Source organism: Rhinopithecus roxellana, chromosome 17 (assembly GCF_007565055.1).
Source record: "Rhinopithecus roxellana isolate Shanxi Qingling chromosome 17, ASM756505v1, whole genome shotgun sequence".
Lineage (NCBI taxonomy): Eukaryota > Metazoa > Chordata > Mammalia > Primates > Cercopithecidae > Rhinopithecus > Rhinopithecus roxellana.
The window spans coordinates 87,584,669-87,608,834 of NC_044565.1; the positions used below are offsets into that span (position 1 = coordinate 87,584,669).

The 24,166-nt window shown below is 45.3% G+C and overlaps 1 protein-coding gene across 2 annotated transcripts in view; it reads left to right on the forward strand.

Moving 5' to 3' along the window:
* Positions 1-2,314: 2,314 nt before the first annotated feature.
* The window catches only part of ASAP2 (ArfGAP with SH3 domain, ankyrin repeat and PH domain 2), a 203,414-nt gene continuing 181,562 nt past the window's right edge, over positions 2,315-24,166 (forward strand). For both annotated transcript variants that reach the window (XM_030920466.1, XM_030920467.1), the window contains exon 1: positions 2,315-2,779. In XM_030920466.1, the coding sequence (XP_030776326.1) occupies positions 2,654-2,779 (126 nt within the window). In that variant the 5' untranslated portion in view covers positions 2,315-2,653. The remainder of the gene's footprint in view (positions 2,780-24,166) is intronic.

Here is a 24,166-nt window from a genome sequence, read left to right on the forward strand (position 1 = left end):
TATATTCCTAATTACCCCCAGTAAGGTCTGGGGCAATACTTCATAATCAACCATGTTTCTATTTTGCAGCAAAACATATTCACATGAAGTAGGTTAAACAAGACCACACATAGCCTCATGTCAGTTCATTTCAGCTGAATTTTACTATTAAGAACTATTTGTAAAGCTACATTTTCAGGGCTTTTTAGATTTAATAATTCTGGATAAGGGAGTATAGGCCTGTAACGACATTATCAGCATACTCTTCTTCCTCTGATGCATTAAAAAAAATGAGTATGTGTAGTGTTTCCTTGATCCATGTTGAACTTTAATTTTGTTATTTATTGGAAGCTACTCATTCTTATATTAATCTCAGAAAGGCATTAGTAATGTTTTGCTCTGGTCTTGCTTTAATTCTAGGCTTATGCAATAGGCAAGTTAGATTTCTACGGGATGATGGAGGAATAAATGGTTCTAGCATTCTATCAATTTGGTATCCTCTTTAGGCCACCAATGAACTTGGTAACTACTTGTTTTCCACCAGCCTTGCAATGCAACACAGCTTTGCAATTTTATTTTTTTGAGGCTACTAAAGGTTCCTGTACCTGCAAAATTAAACTAAAACAAACAAGAACCGAAGTTGCACATAAAGAGACAACAGACAATACCAAGCTTAACTTTGTCCTTGTAGAAGTATTGATTAGCCTGGTTAATGCTGTACTAGACATCAAGGAAAAACCCGACTTTCTTTCTTAGATCCCTCACAGACTCATGGAGACCAGCCTTCTACAAATCAAGACTTGAAAAGTTATTCAGGATATTCCCTGATGTCAAAAACTGTGACTGGGAAACTAGGTAGGAGGGAACAGAATCTGCCTGGTGCTGCAGAAGATGTATTAATATAAATAATAAACACAAAACATGAATTGTAGAAGGCTGCAAATAGAGGAAAACTTGACACCAAAAGGATGAAAAAATATAAGAAACAGACACAGTTTTTAAATTGTAACTTGTCTAGTGCAATGATAAAAGCTATCCACGAATACAGCGATTTTAGAAAGTTAAATTTTACATGCAGTGCTACTAAAATACCAAAGGCCATACATAATGTCTGACCCAAGCTGCCACCTCACATAGCAACTTCTTACATGGGAGCTTTAAAAAGATTGTTTGACTGGTCCACTGTCCTGCAGTGTCAGGAGACGGCTTTGTCTGACATATTGAATTTCCAATGTCTCTCACACTTCCTCCTTTTCAGATGCACAAAAGGTTTTTGTAAAGTTTCTCTTGGTTTTACTGCTGGCAGCTACAGAAACCATGCCACAAGTCTGGTGTAGAGTTATAGGGTGTGATTTTATTTGACTGGTATCTTCAGAGCTTCTGGATTTTTCAATATAACTGAGAATTTCCTTAAGAGCTGTAAATGAAAATCGGTACCAGTTGGAACCCTTTAGTGGCCGGTTTTTTGTGAGGTTGGCTGGCTGCTGTCGCACGTTCTCCCCTTCTTCCTCCTCCTGCACCCCCTCGGTTCCCTCCCCTGCCTGCAGGAATACCATTACAGGGCGTTCAGTAGCCTTCCCAGGTGGGTCCTGGCCTAGTACCCTAAAACTATAACCGAGATACCTATCATTGGGCAGCTTAGGAAACGCGACTGGGACTTTTAGTAGGGGTCCCTCACCGTTCTGAAGCGCACTCACATTGGAGTCGGGGGACATGGGTTTAAATCCCCACCCGGCCATTATCTTGTGCTCTTGGGCACACTGTGTCCCCTATATAAAATAAGCACCCATCTCTTCATCTGACTCCTAGGGCTGCGAGGATGCAATGACTGCACGCAAAGCGCACATTCACGGTTTGGTCACTTGCGGTGTCCGGCTGTGGTCCCCGCAGGGTGCCCGCTGGCGGAGCGCATCCTCCGGCAGGGGGCGAGCTCCGCACCCCGCTTTCCTCATGGGCCGGCGCAGCCCGCCGTTCAAGTGGGGAGCCCAGAGGTGCTCCGCGCCATGGGCGGGGGGCGGTTGGCGCGCACAGGGCCGGACTCCGGCCGGGCGCACCTCCACACGCACCCTCGCCGGCCGCGGGTGGGAGTCCGGGCCTCCACACGCACCCTCGCCGGCCGGGGGCGGGGTATGGGTGCGGCGCGCGGGGCCCCGAACGCCCAGACAATGCGGCGCGCGGCGGCCAGGAACGGCTCGGCGGGCCGGGGCGCGCGCCGCCTTCCTTCCTGCGGGCTCCGCTTCCCGGCGGCGCGGCGGCGGCGAGCGCGCCGATTGGCGGCCCGCTCCTCCCGCCGCCCCGCCCCACGCCCGGCCGGCCGCCGCCCCCGGTCCGGACCCGCCCCTCTCCCCGGGAGGCGTCGGGGCCCGCGGCTGGGTGGCGGGTAGTTCCCGCCGGCTGTGCGCGCCCGCCTCGGGGCTCGCTCTGAGAAGACGCGGCGGCGGCGGACGCGGAGCCCTCGGCGCGCAGGTAGGCGGACCGGCCGAGCTGCGCGGGGCTGCGCGCCGCCTCTGCTCCGCCGCCAGGCCCCGCGCGGCTCCCGCGCCCGGCTCTCCCCTTTGTCCGCGGGCCGGAGCGGCGGCGGCAGCGCGGCGTCCGAGCGGCGGTCGGAGCCCGCGGCGGCGGTTGAGGCGGCGGCGCCCCCGCGGCCGTGCGCCAGCGCCCTCGCGCCGAGGCGATGCCGGACCAGATCTCCGTGTCGGAATTCGTGGCCGAGACCCATGAGGACTACAAGGCGCCCACGGCCTCCAGCTTCACCACCCGCACGGCGCAGTGCCGGAACACCGTGGCGGCCATCGAAGAGGTGAGGCGGCCTGTGCGGCGGCTCCGGCCGCAGGTATCCCGCGCCGGAGCCCCGCCCGCCGCTCCCGCATCCGCATCCCGGGAAAACTTTCTTTGCTCCGAAGCCGGACGCGGCCGGGCCAACCCTGCCCGAGACAGAAGCCCTTTGTTCCCGCCTAGGTGGCTCGGAGGAGATGGGTGATGGCCACCTTGGGCTTCTGTAAAACCTCCCCTCTCTCGGCCTCGTGGCCCTCGCGGGGTTCCGTGGCCCTCGCGGGGTTCCCGGGCCTGGTCCTTTCCCCGTAGCGCGGCCAACTTTGGCCAGAGTCGGGGTCGGCGGCGAGCTGTGGGGATCCCGCTGCCCGCCGTCGCCCGGGGTCTTTGGTCCCCGGCGCGGACCTTACCAACTTGTTCTTGAAGTGGCGCGGCGGGGGCAGCTCCGCTCTCCGAGCTCCCCGCCGCAGTCCCCGAGACCTGCAGGGCCCCCACCCTCGGGTCCGCGGGTCCGGGGCATCCCGGGCTGCTGGGAAGGCATGCCCGCCTCAGCCAGGGCGGCCTGGCTGCGCTCCACCCGTGCCCAGAGAAGGAACTGCGGGCAAGGTGTGTGAGAGTCGGCGCTTCTGGGTCCAAGAGGCCTCTAGGAGCCGCTCCCCGGTTACCTGGGTCTCACCTGCTTGAATCCGGGATGCCACCCTTCCCCTCAACCTGGAAAAGGCCTGGTTTTAGTAAAGTGCTTTCAAGGTGCAAAGTCATCACGCCTAGCTGCTAACCAGCACGCTCTCCAGGTCCTGGGGAGAGGAACACGTAGGAACGAAGAAGCTTGGTTGAAAATTAAAGCCGTGGGGAAATGGGCAGGCTGTGAGTCCAGGGGCCACCGTTGACTGTGGTTTGAGGCACATCCTCACCTTCAGTCCTCCTTTTCCTTACCCACCAAACGGGATTAGTAATGCATCCTTTCCAGGATCAGAGACTGTGTGAAGTGCTTAGCACTCTGCTCGACTCAGAATAGGTTTACAAGCCACACATGTGGCAATAGTGAATCCATGATTAAATGTCTCTTGGCCAGAATGTCAGGTTACAGGTTTAAAATTGGATTTTGCAGGTATTTTAGCAGAAAACGCCTGGGCTAGCAGGCTTGAGGGGGGGTCACCAAAGAGCTTTAAATGAAGCAATGGCATTATTATTTTTCTTTTTCTTTTTTCTTTTTTTGCCCATTTGAACAAAGCATCTGCTGTTAGGAATTGCTTGAAAAAAAATCCAGAATGTTTTCCCTTAATGGAAAAATTTTTTCTTTGTAGCTGTAAACAGTCAATAAAAGGGAATCAAAAGTAACAGATTCAGCATTCTGAATGCTGTTAATATAACTTGGGTAGCCTTCCTTCTCTCCATTTAATTTGGCGGAAGAGAGCTGCATGTAAACCTTTCCTATGAGTTCGGTGATTCCCCAGATCACTTAATTCTACTTTTAGCAGCAAGGCTTAAAAATGAGGCCTTCAAATGAGGCAGATGGGGATGGGTGAATGATATTTTTTCCTAAGTGCCAGTTAAAAAGCACAGTGTTTTGAGAATACACCATTAATAATGTTTATGGAATGATTGCAACCAAAAAGGTAGCTGAATATTTCTTAAGGGAAGGAAGCATTGTACATGATGTCTTTCTTTAGAAAGCTTGATTATGTTTAAAGTTCTGTTGCTTTTCCCCACTGCAGTTTGTCAGTTAAATATTATTAGCATTGGCAGATGTTGGAAAGCCAAGCAAATAGGAATTGCTATTAAAATTGGCATACACTTTCTCTGATTAATTTTAGTTTACAATGTGTAATTCCAAAGCTCTTTCTGTATGCTGTGCAGGAGATTACCCTAGAGCTCAGTTACTGAGCAGATTACAAAGAGACTGGATTTGGTCATTTCATTAAATTGCAAGCTTGCTTCATGTTGCCGTCTAAGCCCAAGAATTGGTTCAAGTCTGAAAATGGAAAAATTAAAATCATTTCAGGTTTATTTCACTTTAAGCAAATATACATACATGCTATGATGATGGTATGTGTGAGCTTGGTTTTATAACTAAATTTGAAAGTTGTTCACTTTCTGAGGTAAATCAATGTGGATTTTTAAATAATACTCTTTCCCAGGGTATCTAATGTTCCTTTCTGTTACCAAAACTTGTTCTGTATGTGGTTTAATAACAAATGATGCATACAGTATTTTGGTTTTAAACAAAAATCTTCTCATACTGAGACGAAACGTGAGAGGGTATCATGACATAAAGTTACTCACTTAACAAATAAAATTTGCAAGCTCTTGGTCTTATTTTTAAACAAATGAATCATGGAACTAGCAAACTAATTTTATATTTATTTATTTATTTATTTATTTATTTATTTATTTATTTTTTGAGATGGAGTTTCGCTCTTGTTGCCCAGGCTGGAGTGCAGTGGTTCAGTCTTGGCTCACTGCAATCTCTGTCTCCCAGGTTCAAGCGATTCTCCTGCCTCAGCCTCCCAAGTAGCTGGGATTACAGGCATGTGCCACCATGCCCAGCTGATTATTTGTATTTAGTAGAGACGGGGTTTCACCATGTTGGTCAGGCTGGTGTCGAACTCTTGACCTCAGGTGATCCACCTGCCTTGGCCTCCCAAAGTGCTGGGATTACAGGCGTGAACCACCGCGCCCGGCCAGCAAACTAATTTTACACTGATGAACCTTTTTGAATCTGTTATTTCCAGTGTAGGTTATATCTGCCAAAAAATCATTTTACAGTTAAAATGTACTGTTTTGATTTGCATACTTGTTGCTGGAATATTATTATAGTAACTGTGGGTCCCCATCCTGTACTATGAAACTCACAGGTATTGTATTCAGTCCTTATCTCTGCTTTATAGGTGAGGAAATTGAGGCTCAGAGAGGTTAAGTGATTTGCTAAAGGTTATAGGGCTCCGAAGTGGACATTGAACTTGGCTCCTGCTGCTTTCAGAAACCATGCTGCTTCCTGTTACTTTTCGTAATGCTGAATTCTCTAAATTTCTCCTTTGTCAGATTGACCTGGGTTCAAGTTCAGACTCCACCACCTGCCAGCTGAGTGAACTTGAGTGAGATGCCTAACATTTTCTCATTTTCCTCAGCTTTAAAGTCTGGGTAATAATACCTGTCAGCTTCAGAGGATTGGGGTGAGGTTTTAGTGAGATAATACACAGCACAGAAGCTGCCAGACAATTGGTTACCGGATTATACAGTGAGTCCACAGGCCCCAGTGAGGGCTTTTGGAGTGAGGATAGGATTTACATGGGGGAAGTGTCAGGGAAATGGCTGAATGGCTGAATGGCTGAATGGCTGAATGGGTGAGTGAATGAAACACCTACCGTGTATCTGTTAACCCATGTGTATTTTTTAAAAGTTTGTTGTCAGGCCAGATGTGGTGGCTCACGCCTGTAATCCCAGCAGTTTGGGAGGCCAAGGCGGGCAGATCACTGAGGTGGGGAGTTCGAGACCAGCCTGACCAACATGGAAAAACCCCGTCTCTACTAAAAATACAAAATTTGCTGGGTGTGGTGGCGCATGCCTGTAATCCCAGCTACTTAGGAGGCTGAGGCAGGAGAAACACCTGAACCCAGGAGGTGGAGATTGCGGCGAGCCAAGATCACGCCATTGTACTCTAGCCTGGGCAACAAGAGTGAAACGCCGTCTCAAAAAAAAAAAAAAAAAAAAAAAAAAAAAGTTTGTTGTCCTGACAGCTGGTGAGAGCATACCTGTGTTTTATAATTTTCACTTGACCACCTTCTCTGGTTCAAGTCATCATTTTGTACAGTGTTAGCAAACTTAGCAAAGTCTGGTGCTGCAACCAGAGTCTGCCCTGTGCTTTTGGAAATAATGGAAAAATAAGTAGTTGTGACAGAAATTTGAAAAGTGAGGGTTTTTTGTTTCTTTTTTTTCTTCTTCTTTTTTGTTTTTTTGAGCCTCTGGGCACTTTGAAATATTCTCAAAATAGGGAAAAATTGTATACATATTTGGAATATTCGTGTTTTTGGTTAGACCCTCCTTTATAGCACCATCCATTCTGCCTTGCTTATTTGGCATTGATGTAGTTTTAAAAATAAATTTGATGTTGACTTGTAAGTATTAAAATTTAATCTACTTCCTTCCGGGGCCGTAATTCTCTACTTTGTTGTCCTTGGTTACCTTGGCAATCCCATTGCTGTCATAAGCACAGGGTTCTAACTGCAGGGGTGGGGTGAGCATCTGGGCCTGCCGGCTCCCAGGGGCCCTGCCGTCCATGGGACCAGACCCCTCCTAGCAGCAACAGTGGGAACCAGGCCTACGTGCTTTTTGGCAAGAATGTGATTCTGAATGTTAGCCCTTTGTGACTTGTTTGAAAAACAGCTCCTCCAAGTCCCCAGATGAACAGATTCTTGCTGTCTTCAGAAGGACATCACCTTCTTGCCCAGAGCATTCGTGTTTTTGGAAGTGAGCTTTGATGGGTCAAACAGGGCCACCTTTTAAACTGTGTTCTGAAATTTGAATTTCAGAAAATTCTGAATCACTTAAAGGAAGCCATTTTCTCTTCATATGTGAGCCTTCCTCCCTGCCCCCCGGTGAATGCTGAATTCAGTTTCCTTCTTAGGATCAATAGTAGAAGTACTGATGCCACTCCTCATGGGTTCCAGGTGCTGCCATGCACTCAGGATTCCTGAGTCCTTCACTGTGCTAGGCTATGTGTGAGGTGGCAGGAATAGAACACCAGGAAGAATATGTTCTGTCTTTGAAGGGACCTACAGTCCAGCAAGAGGAACAGAATCCTAATTCTGTAAACAAATCTGTGCAAAAAATGTGAGGACCACATCTGTTCGAATGCCCGGAGTCCTGTGGATGTGCAAGGGTGCAAGTGGTCCCAGGGCCTGGGGCTGTGGTGAGGGAGGGCCTTGTATGATGTTGTGCCATGGAGTCTTGAAGTCCAGGCAGTTACCTGTGGGTTACCAAATGCTAAGGCACTAAGCTGGTTCATTATGGTCTTTTGTACCTGCCTCCCTGCCTTAGGTAAATATTGATCTACTCCTGACGTGGCAGCCAACTCAGCCTCTGTGGTGGGATTTTCATAGTCACCTGGTCTCCAGAGGTCTGCTGAGACCAAGAATTTGGAGTGATCCTTAATTCTTCCCGTGCACCCCATGTTTCCAGGCGCCGGTGCCTTCCTTTGTGGAGCATATACATGCATTTTAGGCCCCCACTGTCTGATGAGGCAGCCTAAGACAAATCCAGCTCTCAGCTGCCGTATCTGCTTAGTAGCTACACGTGGCTGGTGGCTACCATATTGGTTCAGCAACCAGTAGCAGAGGCACCCCCTGGAAGCTTGCTGAAATGCAGAGCCCCAGGTTCCACCCAGGACCTGAATTTTTACAGCATCCCCACATACACCACAGGCATGTTCTAGATGGAACCCCGGCTGCACACTGGAGTTGCTTGGGCGTTTGTGAAGCAGAGCTGCCTGGCTCCACTCCCTAGAATTCTGACTTAAATTGGTCCGGCGGGCTCTGGAGCCTTGGCATTTTTTAAAGGCTCCTCCCAAATAGGGTTGATAATCACTGATAGACAGTTACGTAACATAACCTTAGGCAGTTGATAAGTGCTGTAAAGGAAAGTCATGCATAACATGGAGATACAAAGTGGTTCTGGAGATTAGGAAACCAAAATCAGGAAAAGCCTCTCTGCAGAGGTGACATTTGAGCAGGCTGGAATGCAGAGAGGAAGCCAGTCACAAAAGATGTGGGAATAGAACAGCTTGGGAAAAGGCCCTGAAATGCCAATGGGCGGGATCATGGAAGGACTGAAGGAAGGTCAGGGTGTGGGGTGCGGGGGGAGTGGGTGAGGGAGAGAAGGATGAGAGACGGCGGGCAGAGGGGTGGGCAGCGCCGGGTCACACAGGGCCTTGTTCATCTTGGGGAAGGAATTTGGATTTTGTTCTGTTGTGATGGGAAGCTGTTGAAGAATTTTCAGCAGGGAATAACATGGTCCGATTTACGTTTTAAAGACTTCACTGTGGTTGTTCTAGGGAAAAACAGACTAGCAGGGCATGAAAGGAAAGAGGGAGACCAGTTGCGAGGTGAGGGGCTATTGCAGTCATCCAGGCGAGAGGGTATTGGACGAGGAGGTAGCAGGGGGGATGGTGGTAAGTGGCCCGATTGAGGTCCATTGTGCAAGAAGAGGGGTCCAAACCTGCTGATGGATTGTCATGATTGTGTGCTGTTGGCATAGAGGTAGACCCAACAGAGCTACCCCGAACAAGGCAACAGCCAAGCTCAATTCATCCAAGCCCTCTGAACAGACCTTCTAGCATCCCCACGGTGAAGCTGGTGCTGTCTAGAGCTACTTAGTGTCAGAATCCAGGCCAACTCTGTGCTGCTTGATGTGACTGGTATAGGACTTGTGTTGGGACCAGTTCCAGGGTCAGTCAAGGAAAGATTGAAGCGTAGCTGCATAGACTGGGGCCCAGGGAAAGAGAGAAGCATGGCTGCATAGACTGGGACAGAGGGGTCTGCTCGTGCGACCCTCTGCTGTTTCTGGGCAGACTATAGCAGGTGATATTTCTAGGCATTGTCAGGTGCCTGGGATGCTGTCCGCATTTCAGCTCCCCAAACACTCCTCTTTCTTTCCCTACTAAAGAGAGGTGGCGTTCCATGATCTGAACCTACCTCCTTTGCTTACGTCTTTTCTGTGTAATGTGGCCTCCAAGTGGATTGCTAGGGCCCTTCCAGGTACCTTTTGTCTTTTTTGTTTGTTTGTTTGAGATGGAGTCTCGCTCTCTTACCCAGGCTGGAGTGCAGTGGCAGGATCTCAGCTCACTGCAACCTCTGCCTCCTGGGTTCAAGGGGGATTCTCCTGCCTCAGCCTCCTGGGTAGCTGGGATTACAGGTACCTGACACCGTGCCTGGCTAATTTTTGTACTAGTAGAGATGGGGTTTCACCATGTTGGCCAGGCTGGTCTTGAACTCCTGACCTCAGGTGATCCGCCCACCCAAAGTGCTGGGATTATAGGTGTGAGCCGCTGCTCCTGGCTGCCCTTCCAGGTGCTTTTTATACCATTATCGTTTTTATCATGTCATCATTGTCTTGGAATAAACAGACCACCAACCCGAGCTGGAATGCTTGGGCTGTATTTTTATGATGATGGTCATTTCTGTGAAGGGATTTGACTGATTGAGTTTCTTCACTCATAAATGGTATATTGGACCCCTACCATACGTTGTCAATGCCAGGTGCCAGGGATGTAAAAGTGGACAGCATGGCCTGGGCGTCTTAAAAAAAAAAAAAAAAAAGTGGACAGGACTAGCTCCTTCCTTATAAAGCACTTAATAATCTCGTGTTTTATGTGCAGTACTGTTTCATCCTTTTAACCTTTTTTGTGCCATGGCTCCCTTTGACACTCTGGTGAAGGTGGTCTGCCTCTTCAGAACAATGTTTTAATGCATAGAACAAAATAAGATTTCAAAGGAAACTAATTACAGTCTTGCATTGCTTAATGACGAACATGCATCGTTTAAAGATTTCTTCGTGGTACGAACATCCTAGAGTGCACTTTACACACACCCAGATGGCATGTAGACACCTAGGCTATGTGGTAAGAACCTGTTGCTGCCAGGCTCCAAACCTGTACAGCATGCCACTGTATTGAATACTGTGGTAACTGTGACACAGTTACAGTATTTGTGTATGGCAAGTATTTGTGTATCTAAACATAGAAAAGATGGTAAAAATCCCTCTTATAATGTTATGAGAAGTCGTGTGTGTAGTTCATTGTTGACTGAAATGTCATTATGTGGAGCACGACTGTATATTGAAATTCAGTTAGCAGAATATTTAAAAAATTTTTGCCATGCTTATAATGCTTCTTTACTAAAGCATTTAGTAACAAGATTTCATGGTTGGTCTAATAAATACCTTAATTTTGAGATATTGATGAATATAAACAATATGAGATATTTCTAATAAATATAATGTAATATTCGTGTATCTTTTATTAGAGTTGCAAGTATTGATAATATTAGCACGTGTTGCTTACATTTGTAATTGAAAGATATGATAAATTTCAGTTAGACCCTAATGAAAATACAGATAAATTTTTTTTTTCCAATCCAAGTTTATGGACCCCCTGAATTCAGACTGAGAATTCCAGGCTTGATGGTAAGTTTTGTTTAGCTAGTTTTTTTTTTTTGAGTGATGGATTCTTTAACAACTCTGTTTGTTAAATATAATTATTATATCTCGTAATTATTATGCTGTCATTGCCATGAATTGGTTCTAAGAGCCTAGCTGAGAAGAGTTGCACCTCAGGCCAGTGTTAGAATTATGAGGCACTAAAGGTGTTTAGAAGCGCTCTTGGCAGGGAGCCATCCGCTGTGGTTTTACATCCGTGGGGTGCCCTCTGTTCTTTCAGGGTTATGGCTTGGCAGCTTCTCATCTGATCCCACAGGTTAGTTCATATACTTGTGCATGCCTCAAGAGTTCAGCAGAGCTGCAAACTGGACCTTCTGAGTCCTATAATTAGGATTCTGAGCTGGGTGGGTCCTACAACCCAGCTCTCCTATTTGTGCCTTTTTTGTTTGTCTCACGTGGCATGTACTGCCCTTGCTTCTGCAGGGCAGGTTCCATTGTGAAGCGCCAGAAGATTCATGGGCACCACCTACCCAGAATTTTAAGGGAGACTTTGCAGTGTGTGCTGTTTTCAATGAGGGTATTTATTTGAAATGCTGCTGCTGTTGCAAGAGTGTGTTGGGGATATCCAGAGTGTGGTTGAAGTTAATGTCAGTTGATTTTTTTTTTTTTTTTTTTTTTTTTGAGACAGAATCTGGCTCTGTTGCCCAGGCTGGAAAGCAGTGGTGCCATCTTGGCTCACTGCAACCTTGTCTTCCTGTCTCAGCCTCCTGTGTAGCTGGGACTACAAGTGTACCCCACCATGCCTGGTTAATTTTTTATTTATTAATTATTATTATTATTTCTGAGATAGTGTCTCACTTTGTCACCCAGGCTGGAGTGCAGTGGCGCCATCTCGGCTCACTGCAATCTCTGCCTCCCAGGTTCAAGTGATTCTTGTGCCTCAGCCTCCTGACTAGCTGGGATTACAGGTGCCCACCACCACACCCAGCTAATTTTTGTATTTTTAGTAGAGACAGGGTTTTGCCATGTTGGCCAGGCTGGTCTTGAACTCCTGACCTCAAGTGATCCACCCACCTCGACCTCCCAAAGTGCTGGGATTACAAGTGTGAGCCACTATGCCCGGCCCCTGGTTAATTTTTGTAATTTTTGTAGAGAGGGTTTCACCATGTTGCCCATGGCTGGTCTTGAACTCCTGGACTCAAGCGATCCTCCTTCCTTGCCCTCCCAAAGTGCTGGTATTATAGGAGTGAACTACCGTGCCCAGCCTCCCCCTTGTCTTTTCTAACGTTTATAGGGCACTTACTGTGTGCCAGGCATGCTTTAAATTCTTTACATATATCAATTATTAACTCATTTAGTTATTACCAAAATGCTATAGGGTCGAGCGAAATTAGGCCACGTTACCAAGTTCATGGAGCCAGGAAGTGATGAAGCCAGGATTTGTTCAAATCAAGCATTTTGACACCAGAGTCTGCTATTTCTTTTAGCAGCCAACAGCCTCTGTAGAGCCTGTGCCAACCAGGGCCCGTGGTGTTGCAGCCTCTGTAGCCAGCACGCCCTCCTTTGCTGTTAGTGTTAGAAAGTTACAGCTATTGCATTGCTTGAGTGGGTGCTTCTGGCAAATCCTCGTTGCTTTTTGTTTCCTGTTTGCCTCATCTGTCCTACTTGCTACAGAAATTGTTCTTCTTTCGTCTCCTCACTGCTCTGCCGACATGCCCAGCCCCGTAGAGCAGAGTGGCCAGGGGCATTGCTGACACCCTGGCAGGAGGCCTTCCCTGCTAACGGTGTTACTAATGATGTCATTTTTCCACTCCTTGCTGAAGATGGCTTTGTCAGTGAAATCAGTCGGTTGATGAAGACAGTTCCCTGTCATGATGGATTCCTTTGTCTTTTAGGATTCTAGCCAGGCAGTCAGGATTGTAGGGATCTCTTTCCCCAGCTTCTCAGAAGAAATCTTGTCCTTCTTAGAGGTGTTTTTTTTTTTTTTTTTTTTTTTTTGACAGACTCCCGCTCTGTCACCCAGGCTGGAGTACAGTGGCACGATCTTGGCTCACTGCAAGCTCAGCTTCCTGGTTCACACCATTCTCCTGTCTCAGCCTCCCGAGTAGCTGGGACTTTAGGCGGCCACCACCACGCTGGGCTATTATTTTGTATTTTTAGTAGAGACAGGGTTTCACTGTGTTAGCCAGGATGGTCTCGATCTCTTGACCTCGTGATCCGCCCATCTTGGCCTCCCAAAGTGCTGGAATTACAGACGTGAGCCACCGCGCCTGGCTTTTTTTTTTTTTTTTTTTTTTTTAATGAAAACGATAACGGTGACAGTGCTGACATTTCTCTGAGCTTTAATTCTGTCTTAAGGACTGTGCTGTGTTTTAAACTGGTGATTTGATCCCCTCAACGGTCTTGAGGTTGGTCCTATAGGGACATGCCTCCAGGTTCCACGTTCCACAACCAGCAATTGCTAGAGTAAGAATCCCAGTGCTGTGGAGGAGGACCCACTCCTGTTGATCTTTTAATGCCCCACCTGCCAGTCACTCTTGCCTGGGACGATTTCTCTGTAGGTGTTTCTGTGGGTTTCCTTAGTGCAGGGTAATGATGGTTGTTGATCACCTGCAGTCCCCATTGTTGCTGAATGTGATTGCCTGGAGGTCATCAGACACTAACCCCTGGGGAGGCACTTAGCATCAGAGGTATTTATTAACTTGACCTTGACCGAATGGCCCCCTTAGAGCTGAGGGGCCAAGAACACTGTCACTATGTGAAAAGGACTAGGAGCCACCCAGACCCATAGAGTATTCCCTTCGTTTCAGCAAATTGTATTTTGAGGTTGCCACTGAAGGGTTAATCAAGGATGTGGCCCGTCTAGGCAGATTTGGGTGGAGAGAAGTCAGCTCCCTCTTAACAGTTAGGGGACTTTGGAGAGGTTTTGAAAGAAAAGGAGAATGTTAAGGCCTTGTACTGTATTCCCCTGATAGCCTGAATCTGTTACCAGCTTTTGGACCTTGGAGCAGGTAACTTCACTGGTCCTGCCTCAGTTCGTCTTTTGTAACATGGAGGGTTGGATGTGATGAGTCCAGTCTTTCCAGCTCTTGACCTTCCATATCTACTGCTGTCTGCAACACTTCCCCTGCCTCTTGACACCCTTGCTTTTTTTGGCCACCTTCTCTGGTTTTTTCTTTATCTTGGCTATTAATATTTATACTTTCCAAGAAGTTAGAGCTCAGAGTGAACTTTACCTCTTTCATCCCCTTCTTTGAAGATTCCCTCCTTGGAGGTATCACTGGAGTTGATGTGGTGGTTGGTACTTGAGCTGGAATCCCAATGAGTGCCTTGCCGGTTTGAGTTTTGGCTGAATGAGGCCGTGTTGTTTCCCATCCGTCTTGCCTCGGAGCAGTCTTTTTTGCAGTCTTTGCTGCTTTCCTTGGTCTCTTAAATAAAACTTTGTTGTGCTTTGCTTCTCTGGTGAAAAGCAGGTTGTATCAGTGATGATCACAGGGTTTTGTGGTCATTGAGTAATGTGGACTGTTGAACTTTGAGAAAATACTGATTTTCTTATATCCAGTGAGCTTCCCTAGATTTTGCGGGGAGCCGGAGCCAGTGTTCTCATCGTTGGAAGATGTCCTCTCTATTGTGAAGCAGTGGTTTTCACATTTGCCCTGTGGTTCGGTTGTGTTTATGTTGTGGAGCAGAAAGACCTAGCCAGGGAGTTAGGAGAGCGGGATCGGAGTTATAAGGTCACCTTATTGTGACCTTGAGCCAGTTAACTGTGTATCTGGTCTCTAACATGAGAGATTTGGACTGGGTGTTCTCTGACCATCCTCTCTGACCTAAAAATTCCATAGTTCTTTGTATTCATATATACTGGATGTGAAAAGGCCCTGGAATAAATGATAGGAACAAAAATCAGCCAGGAATGGCTTGTTGATAGCCCTGAAAAGACAACATGGTCGCTGAATCATATCCTCAAGTTGAATTATTTATTTTTGAAAAAACCTTTCTATAGCATCCTGAGAAACTTATTTTGTGTTGTTGCTTTTTTAAAAAAAATTGAGATATAATTCATATACCATAAAATTCACCATTTTAAAGTGTCCAACTAAGTGGTTTTTAGTGTATTCACAAAGTTGTGTAGCCATCACCACTATTTAATTCCAGATCATTTTCATCACCAAAAAGAAACCCCATATCCAGTAGGAGTCATTCCCTAGTCCCGTGTACCCGAGTCCTTGGCAGTCACTCATGTACTTTCTGTCTCTATGGATTTGCCTATTCTGGTCGTTTCATGTATGGAATCATATAATATGTGGCCTTTTGTGTCCGGCTTCCTTTATGTAGTCTAATGTTTTTAAGATTCATCCAAATCATAGCATGGATTTGTACTTTATTTTTATGACTGAATAATATTCTGTCATATGCGTATGACACATTTTGTTTATTCATTCATCAGTTGATGGACATTCGGGTTGCTTCCACTTTTAGGCTATTGTGAATAATCCTGTGAATATTCTTCTACAAGTTTTAGTGTAGACATACATTTTCAGTTCTCTTGGGTATATAACTAGGAGTGGAATTGCTTAGTCACTTTAACTTTTTAAACTTAAACTTTTTAGAGTCAGTTTAACTTTTTGAGGAGCTGCCAAACTGTTTGCCAAAGAGGCTGCACCACGTGATGTTCTTACCAGCCATGTGTAAGGGTTCCAATTTCTCCACATCCTTATCAACTCTTGTTATTGTCTTTTTTATTACACTCATCTTAGTGGGTGTGAAGTGGTGGGTTTGATTTGTCTTTCTCTGATGGATGACTAATGATTTTGAGCATTGTTTTATATGCCCATGGCTGTGCGTATCTTCTTTGGAGAACTGTCTATTCAAAGCCTTTGCCATGTTTATATTGGATTATTTGTCTTTTTATTGTTGCGTTGTAAGATTACTTCATATATTCTGGATACTAGACCCAGATCAGATATATAATTTGAAAGTAATAATTTTCATTTTGTAGATTGTTTTTTCATTCACTTGATGGTGTCCTTCAAAGGACAAATGTTTTTAATTTTGATGACATCCAGAATAGTCATTTTTCCTTTGGTTGCATAACACAGATCACAAAGATTTACACCTGTATTTTCTTCATTTTATAGTTTCAGTTCTTACATTTAGTTTTGAGTTAATATTTATATATGAGGTGAGGTGGGGGGTCCAACTTCATTCTTTTGCGTGCGGATATATCCAGTTGTCCCGGCACCATTTCTTGGGAAGACTTTTCTTTTCTTCTTGAATTCTCTTGGCATCCTTTTTAAAAATTGATTTACTTTTGATATATGGGTTTATTTCTGGACCCTCAGTTCTGTTCCATTGATTTTTATGCCTATCTTTTATGCTGGTGCCATAAAACCTTAATTAATTATAGGCCTTATGGTATGTTTAGAAATCAGGAAGTATGAGTCTTCCAACTTTGTTTTTCTTTTCCAAGATTGTTTTGGCTATTGAGGGTCTCTTGCATTTCCATGTGAATTTTAGGATCAGCTTTTCAATTTCTGCAAAAAAGCCAGCTGAGATTTTCATCGAGGTTATGTTGACACTGTAGTTCAATTTGGGGAGTATAGACATCTTAACAATCTATCATAACATCTCTTATCTTTGAACTTGGGAGTTTTTTTCATTTTCTTTTATTTTCTTTTTCTTTTTTTTTGAGACGGAATTTTCCTCCGTTGCCCAGGCTGGAGTGCAATGGTGCGATCTTGGCTCGTTGCAACCTTTGCCTCCGGGGTTCAAGCAATTCTTGCCTCAGCCTCCCGAGTAGCTGGGATTACAGGTGCCCGCCCCCACACCCGGCTAATTTTTGTATTGTTAGTAGAAACGGGGTTTCACCCTATTGGCCAGGCTGGCCTCGAACCCTTGACCTCAGGTGATCCGCCTACCTCTGCCTCCCAAAGTGCTGGGATTATAGGCGTGAGCCACTGTACCTGGCCTCATTTTCTTAAATTTCTTTCAGTGATGTTTTGTAGTTTTCAATGTACAAATCTTACACGTCTGTTAAATTTATTCCTAAGTACTTTATTCTTTTTGATGTGAGTGGAATTGTTTTCTTAATTTCATTTCTGGATTATTCATTGCTAGTGTGTAGAAATACAGTTAACTTTTTGTATATTGATCTTATGGCCTACAATTTGCTGAATTTGTTTATTGTCTTTTATAGTTTTGGGTATACGTATGTGTATTCCTTAGGATTTTTAATATGCAAAATATCATCTGCAAATAGAGACAGTTTTGTTTATTCTTTAATAAGCTGAGGACCTTTTATTTCTTTTTCTTTTCTACTTGCTGGATCAGTTCTTAATCATCTTTAAATGCCCAGTGATTTGAACAGAATAAGTGCTCAGTAACTGTATTCATTAACTTCAGTATTAAAAATCAGTTTTTATGTAAACTGCAGTTTCTTGTATTTAATTTGTTTTATTTATTTGGCCTCTGGGCATGTTGATAAAATGGGATGATTTGCTTGCTTGGTCTTTAGTTGCAAAGGAAGCTAGTAGAAATGGTTTTACATTTGTAAATGGGTTTTAGATATTTGCCTTGTCTGGCCACGGTGCTTGGTAGTCACTCAGGAGGCTTAGAGCCAGGCCTCCTATGTTCTCTGCAACAGCAAACCCTTTCCAAGCTGTTGTTTCTGCTGGTGAGTGTGGCTGGTGTTTTGGTTGTTTTCTATCAACATTGCCTTGATTTAGTCCCCACAGGAGACTGCTCACTTCTTGACAAAAGGTAATTATTGAGATTCCTGTTTTTTTTTCTCACCTTGTGAATTCTCTTGTTTTTCTTTTTTGGCAAATAGGAATGAGGTGTGTTTACTACCGGAGCATTGGGCTGTCAGAACCCGTAGCTTTGATTTGCCTTGGTCACAGCCTGCCAGGTTGCATGCTTTTGATTTGGAAGAGGTCCTGGTGGGTGTGTTCGCCAGCAGGGATCACCCACAGTAACAATCATGGGTAGGAGAAATGGTCCTTCACCTTTTCCCATCTTCCTTCTTTCCATTGTCTACACTCCTGCTCCCGCCTTTTCCCTGGGGACTGGGATGCTTATGCTGGAACCTCATCAGTGTCCAAAGCTTAAAATTCTCCTCTCCTCCTCACTTTTTTCCTCTTCATTTTCTCTTGACCTTCATTGCCTTGGTCTATTTCCAGAACGTCCAGGGCCTGGGTTTTCTCTTTAAAAGATCCTATTCCATCCAGAGGAGACTCAAGAGTCCTGCTTTAATTTGGGATTTTGGGCAGAGGCCTTCCTGCGTCTCTCAAGTCACACTTGCAAGCGACTGCTTTGGTGATGACATTTAAAGTTGGCCTCCTTTCCTGCCACTCTGACTCCCCTCAGTTTTCTAGAACTGGGTTTATTGTTCTATATTTTAAAAAATGATTTATTATCTTCTATAGCAATGTTGGAAGGAGCTTAATTTTCGAAGTGCACAGTTCTCTCTATGGTCAGAGCGAAGTAAAGGAGATTTGATTGATCTTATGACAAAATTGCTTTAGTCATAGCTGATATGAAATCTCTTAAGGGCCCTGTTTTATTTGCTCTTTTAATTTATGAACCTTCTTGAATCCTTCAAGCGTCCGTATACTAAGCCAGTGAAGCCTTATCTGGAACATGCAGGTATCATTTTTGCCCCTAGTATGCCGTGAAATGCTATAGGGTTCTGATGCTTTGTTAGATTTTGGTGTGAATTAGGGAGTAGCAGTGTCAGCAAATGTGTGTTTCAGAAATTTGTTAATGGTTTTTTCAAAGGAAAATGTACTATTAGCTGGAATAAGCTGGCAGCCATAGGGTGTGCATTAGACTTGGAAGTAAACAAAAAAAGACCCCCAGTGAAGTAGAAAGTAGCTGTTATAAAGCCCATTTTGTTTCCCTGTAGTTCAGGGTCATGTCATCCTCAGGCTTCCAGAAAGACCATGTAGCGAAATGGGAACAGCAGGGACCCCGTGCCCTACAGCTGAGGCCAATGGGACAGAGGGGAAGAGAGAAGAGTTAGACCAGCTTAGAAGGGTGGGGCCACCTCCTACTCTGGAATTCCTGCAGGTCTCACTAGCCACAGCAGATTGTGTTTATTGATGTTAGGTTGGTCATTAAGAATAGTCAAAATCAGCATCCCCTGCTTTGGTGCGCTGGGGTGTGCATAATCCGCTGAGGATAGTATCCATGAAAATAGTTTTTGAACTTTGCTTTGCAAATTTTGATGAGCTTGAGTTCACTGAGAAAATTAATTTATGTAGAACAATTCCTTCATTTAATGTTGGCCCAAATGAGGCATTTAGTATGGAATTTGGGCCTTGGTGGAATAACATGGAAATGTTTTCTGGGATACGTAGCCTAACCTGATGAGGACAACAATTGCTGAGCAGTGTGAGGGAAGGGAGGATTGCCCAGTGAGTGACTGGTGCCGAGCAGGAGGCTTCCTGCTTGACCTCTGAATACTCTGGCACTTCCTTTTTGGGGTCAGAAAGCTTCCAAATCCAGAGATCCCCCCCGTTTGCAGTTTTTAGTTTTCCTTTGGAACTGCCATACCAGACCGAGTGTGCCTAGTGTTGGGACTAGGTATTACTTCTCTTTGAATCCCAACATGATGCCTTGCGTACATAATTCTCAGAAAATGTTTGTTGATTGTCAAGGTCCTGCTAATCTTGTTGATTTTGTGATTTCATACCTTTCTCTTTCAAAGGATTGCTGTATGCCTGGAAATAATTCTGTTTTGGTTTGCAAAATCAAGGTTGTCGTGTCATCCTTTGAAACAATTAGAGAAGCAGGAAAATCTTTTAAGGATGATTGAAATCTCCACTCTATATACCATCCCAATTAATATCTGATTTCTTCTTTGAAAAACGTAATTAATCGTATCTTTTCTTCTGTAGAACCTTCCCTAACACTCCTCATTTATCAGAGCAAATTTCTTTTCTGAATTTTTAAAGCAATTAGTTTCTGACTCACTTTGTGTGTCAGAATCTAATTTTTTATCCATCCATCCATCCATCCGTCCATCTATCCATCCATCCATCCATCTGTCCATTTATCCATCTCTGTCCATCTGCTGATCCGTCTTTGGAACAGACCTGGGATGTCTGTGCTCAGAAGCAGAGTACTCTACATCTGGGAAGCACGGTGGTCATGCCCACAGCTCTCAGGCTCCTTGCATGCTGGGCTGTGGTCCTGGCTTCTCTTGTCTTCTGTAGAACGGGAATCTCACCAAAGGAGGGCATGGGAAGGCTAGGTTTAGTCAAGGTGCGTAAGTTGGAACACTGCGAATGAGGTTCAGCGTACCCAGGGTTGTCCCTGTTTGGTCAGGGCATTGTCAGCAAAGCTCCAGCCTGTTTTTGTATGTAAAAAGTGTAAGCTAAAAATGGTTTTTAAAAATGGTTTTTAGGGGTTGTAAACAAAATCCCAGAAGAAGATGCAACAGAGACTGTGTATATGCAACCTGCAAAGCCTAAAATATTTATCATCTGCTCCTTTATAGAAAAAGTTGTCCCAACCCTGGTTAGAGCTCTGAGTGTGGGTAGATCTGTTTCACAGATCTACTCTGTCCCAGGGTCTGTCTTAGCCTGGGCCAGAATACTGAGTTGTGAGGAACCTTAAAGACACTTGTCTAGTGGTCTGTAGGACGCATGGCCCTGTTTAGACATTCTGCTTGCTGTGGTTACCCAGGGACCTGCTGCTGATGGAAGTAGCCTTTTCTTCCCCAGGAAATGTATATTAACTGAAAGCAAGTACTTTCGCCTTTTCCTCTGTGGTCCCAATTTTACCTCTGAGGCCATGAGTAAGTCCAGGTGACAGGTGGGTCAGAGCTGGATTATAGAGGGCTGAGCATGTCAGTTGGAAATTGATTCAGAGGGTTGTGGGGAAATATTAAGGGCTTTTGCGTAGGGGAGTGACATGAGCATAGCTGGGCTTAGGAAATCTGGCCTGGCATGCTTTGGGATCCTGGGGGAGTTGGAGCAGGCTGGTAAGGTTAGGGGCAGGGAGACCAATAGGAAGCATTGGCCACTGCCGTGGGAAGTGGTTGTAAGGGTCTGGATTAGGGCATTGGAAATACAAAGGAAGGGAAGTTAAGTATAGGGCATAGGGAATACAAATTCCAGGGAAGTTAAGTGGCAACTCCTCATCTTCTAGTTTGTGCTGTCACTGGGGTTGGTTGGTGTGTAGTTGCCATGTTCAGGCCAGCCTTCCTCCTTCCCTTCCTCCTTCCATAGAGCAACTGCTCCATACCAGGCCATGGGTTCTGCAGAGTTCCTGCCTGGAAGGCGCCCATGGGCTGGAGGAAAGGAGAAACAATGGTTCTGCCAGGGAGGAGGTGTCATTGGATAAGCTCCTTGAAGGCGGAGGTTGTGTCCTATGTGCTGCCTCATGCAAGCCAGTCTCACCCTGGGGCACATAAGAGGGGCTCAGAAGGTCGGCTGTTTGAAGTCCCACAGCTGACTGGCAACATAGATGATAATGCTGTACACCAGAAGTCAGTGTTATAATACAACTCTTAAAAATCCAAGCTTACCTGTACTTTTAAGGAACCTACCATTTACAAATAAAAGATCAACCATTTATTCATTCAGTATCTGTTTTCTGTAAAGCACACTGTATGACTGTATACCCTTATGCATAGTAATTGCCAAAATCCCTATTGCAGGGGGCGGGGTCACCTCCCTGAGGCCGTGCAGAACTCGGCATGTGTCTACTTTCTGCCCCTCTTGAGCTTTTATTTCCTTATTTCCCCAAATACCTCTGCCTCATTTCTTGATCTAAGGATGTTCCTCAATGACTTCAAGGGTACCTTCCAGCTTAGGGATTCTGTAATTTTAAAGTCCAGCTTGCTGAAGGGCTTTGGGGTAAAGGGAGAGTTGGGAGGAAGCCACGCCGAGGTTGTCCTGCTCTGGATGCTGGCCTCTGCACAAAGGTCCTTTCAGGCTGCCGCGGGGAGGACTGTCCTGTGTCACTTCTTCCTCCCTCTTAATCCCTGGAAGGGAGGACTTGGGGAACAGGTCACAGGGAGCCTGGAAGAACAAAGAGCATGCTGTCCGTCCACTAAAAACATTGGCAGTCTAGCAAACAGTGTGCTCTTCCCTGGCCTAACATCACCGGCGTGTGATCTCTCTCCCAGTACTCACCCAGGGACCAGAAAGGCGGGAGGTCTGGAGAGAGATTGCAGGTGGCTCCCTTGGTCAGTCAGGAGCCATTCCCTTCTCCTGCGTGCTGGAGGGTTGCACCATGGGCTTGGGATAGGCTGTTGTCGGTGGAGCAGAGGTGTCACCCAGCTAGAAGGGTAAGGGAGCTCAGACCCAGTCCAGGTGTTCAGGTCCTGCTCCCTGGCGAGAGGGAAGGATATATGAGAGGATATTCCAGATCCTCCTCTCCTGTGGATCTTCAGTCCTGTTCATCTGCCATCCAGTCTGCAGCCCTGCTGTGCTTGAGAAGTCTTCATTTCTCACTAGCAGCCTCCATTATCCCCACTTCCTCCATTATCCCTACTTTCTACATTTTCAGGGTACTTGGCCTCTGCTGTACCCTCAGCCCCTAATCCTAAGGGCACGTGCTCTGTGAAGAGGGGGACTTGGGGTTGTGCACACCTGTGCCCTGCAGTGCCTGATGCCTGAGTGTTGTGCCGGCTCTGCCTGTGTCATTCAGCGGTGAGCCTCCTCTAAAGCAAGTGCACCGTTTGCACGGCGGACTTGTTTCCTGTGTTTGTGTTCTTACTTCCTAAAACCAAACTGCAAACTCCTGAGGGCAGGAGCTCTTTTTTCTTTTTTTAAAATAAGCTCTCATTTTTATTTGTAAAATAAGGCTATTTTGAAGCACCGTTTGGGTGGGACAGGGCTCATGCACATTTTACAGCTGAGGAACAGCATCACAGAGGTTTAATGGCTCTGTAAAAGAAGATAATTAGGAAGCGGTAGCCCTGAGACTTTAACCAGGATCTTACAGCTCTTGTTCACTGAATGATCTTTCTATAACCCAGAACCAGCTGAGTGTTTGGGAGATGCTCAGTAACCATTTTACCGAGTTAAAAAAATATGTGGGTAAGGTATTTGTGAGTACATGTGCATATACACAGATTCTATATGCTTAGAAACTTTTTTGACCAGCCTCTTTATTTGAAAAGGGATTTCAAGGTTTGTATATGCCTTGTTTGTTGCATGTTACTGTCTTTGGAAATGACTAGTGAGGACAGATAACTTAGAAATATTTGCATGTTACATCAGAAGAGAGTTAATGGTGCTGGTTGCTGTTAATACTGGTGGTATTAGCTGTTCCAGCAAAAGGTACTGCTTATTCATAATAACCAGATAAGAACGAGATTGGAGAGAATAGTCTAAATAACATTATGAGTGTATCTATATTTATAATTTAAATGGAATGGGGTGAATCTTTTAATATGAGGTTTTAAGAATTCGGGAATTTTAGTTTGAGACATAATTCATGGTGTATGGTTGATAAGGACATACTCTTTGGCCATATAACCTTGGAGAAGTCATAATCTTGAATTATTTATCATTGGAATGAATCATCCTTTTGAGAGAATCATATCTTCCTTCAGTGTTAAAAATATACTTATGTCATCTGTCATGGTGAGTATTCCAGTTACAATGCATATTTCTTTTTTTCACATCCTGCCCACTCACTTGGTGTTATCCTTGAGAAGAGAAAGATTTGAGATGATGGCTAAGTGGTTTCCAGTCTTTGAGTCTATAATCACATTATCTGTTTTTTCTCATTCCTTTTGGTTGGTATGTTTTGATATTTGGTCTTTGGTCTCTTTCTTTGGGGAAGAGTGACTGGGTGGCCACAGGAGGAGGAAACCCATTTGGGAGCTGATAGTTGATGTATTTTTGTTATGCTTGGCAGAGTGAGCGCCCCCCTTCTTCCTGAGCAGAGTTCATGTATGATACACAAATGAATGGTCTCTTTCCATCTGGCTGTCACAGTGGCAAGAAACTGGTGCCTCTGGAGCATTGAATTTCTCAGACTCTCAAGGGACAGCAGAATGTGTATGTGAACTGGCACACCCAAATGCAAATTATTTCTGGTGATACCTAATATATGTAAATGTATGTTGCTCAGTTGGCCAAGAAATTATGAACGGCACTTTTCCTAAATAATGCTATATAACTGAAATTTTAGTTTTATCATCACAGTAGTGAAGTGTGTTGATAGTCCTATTTCCTGCCAAATTTCTGTGACATTTCCAGCAGCTTCAAGCACCCCTCACGGGCTGACTCCACAGAGGTAGGTG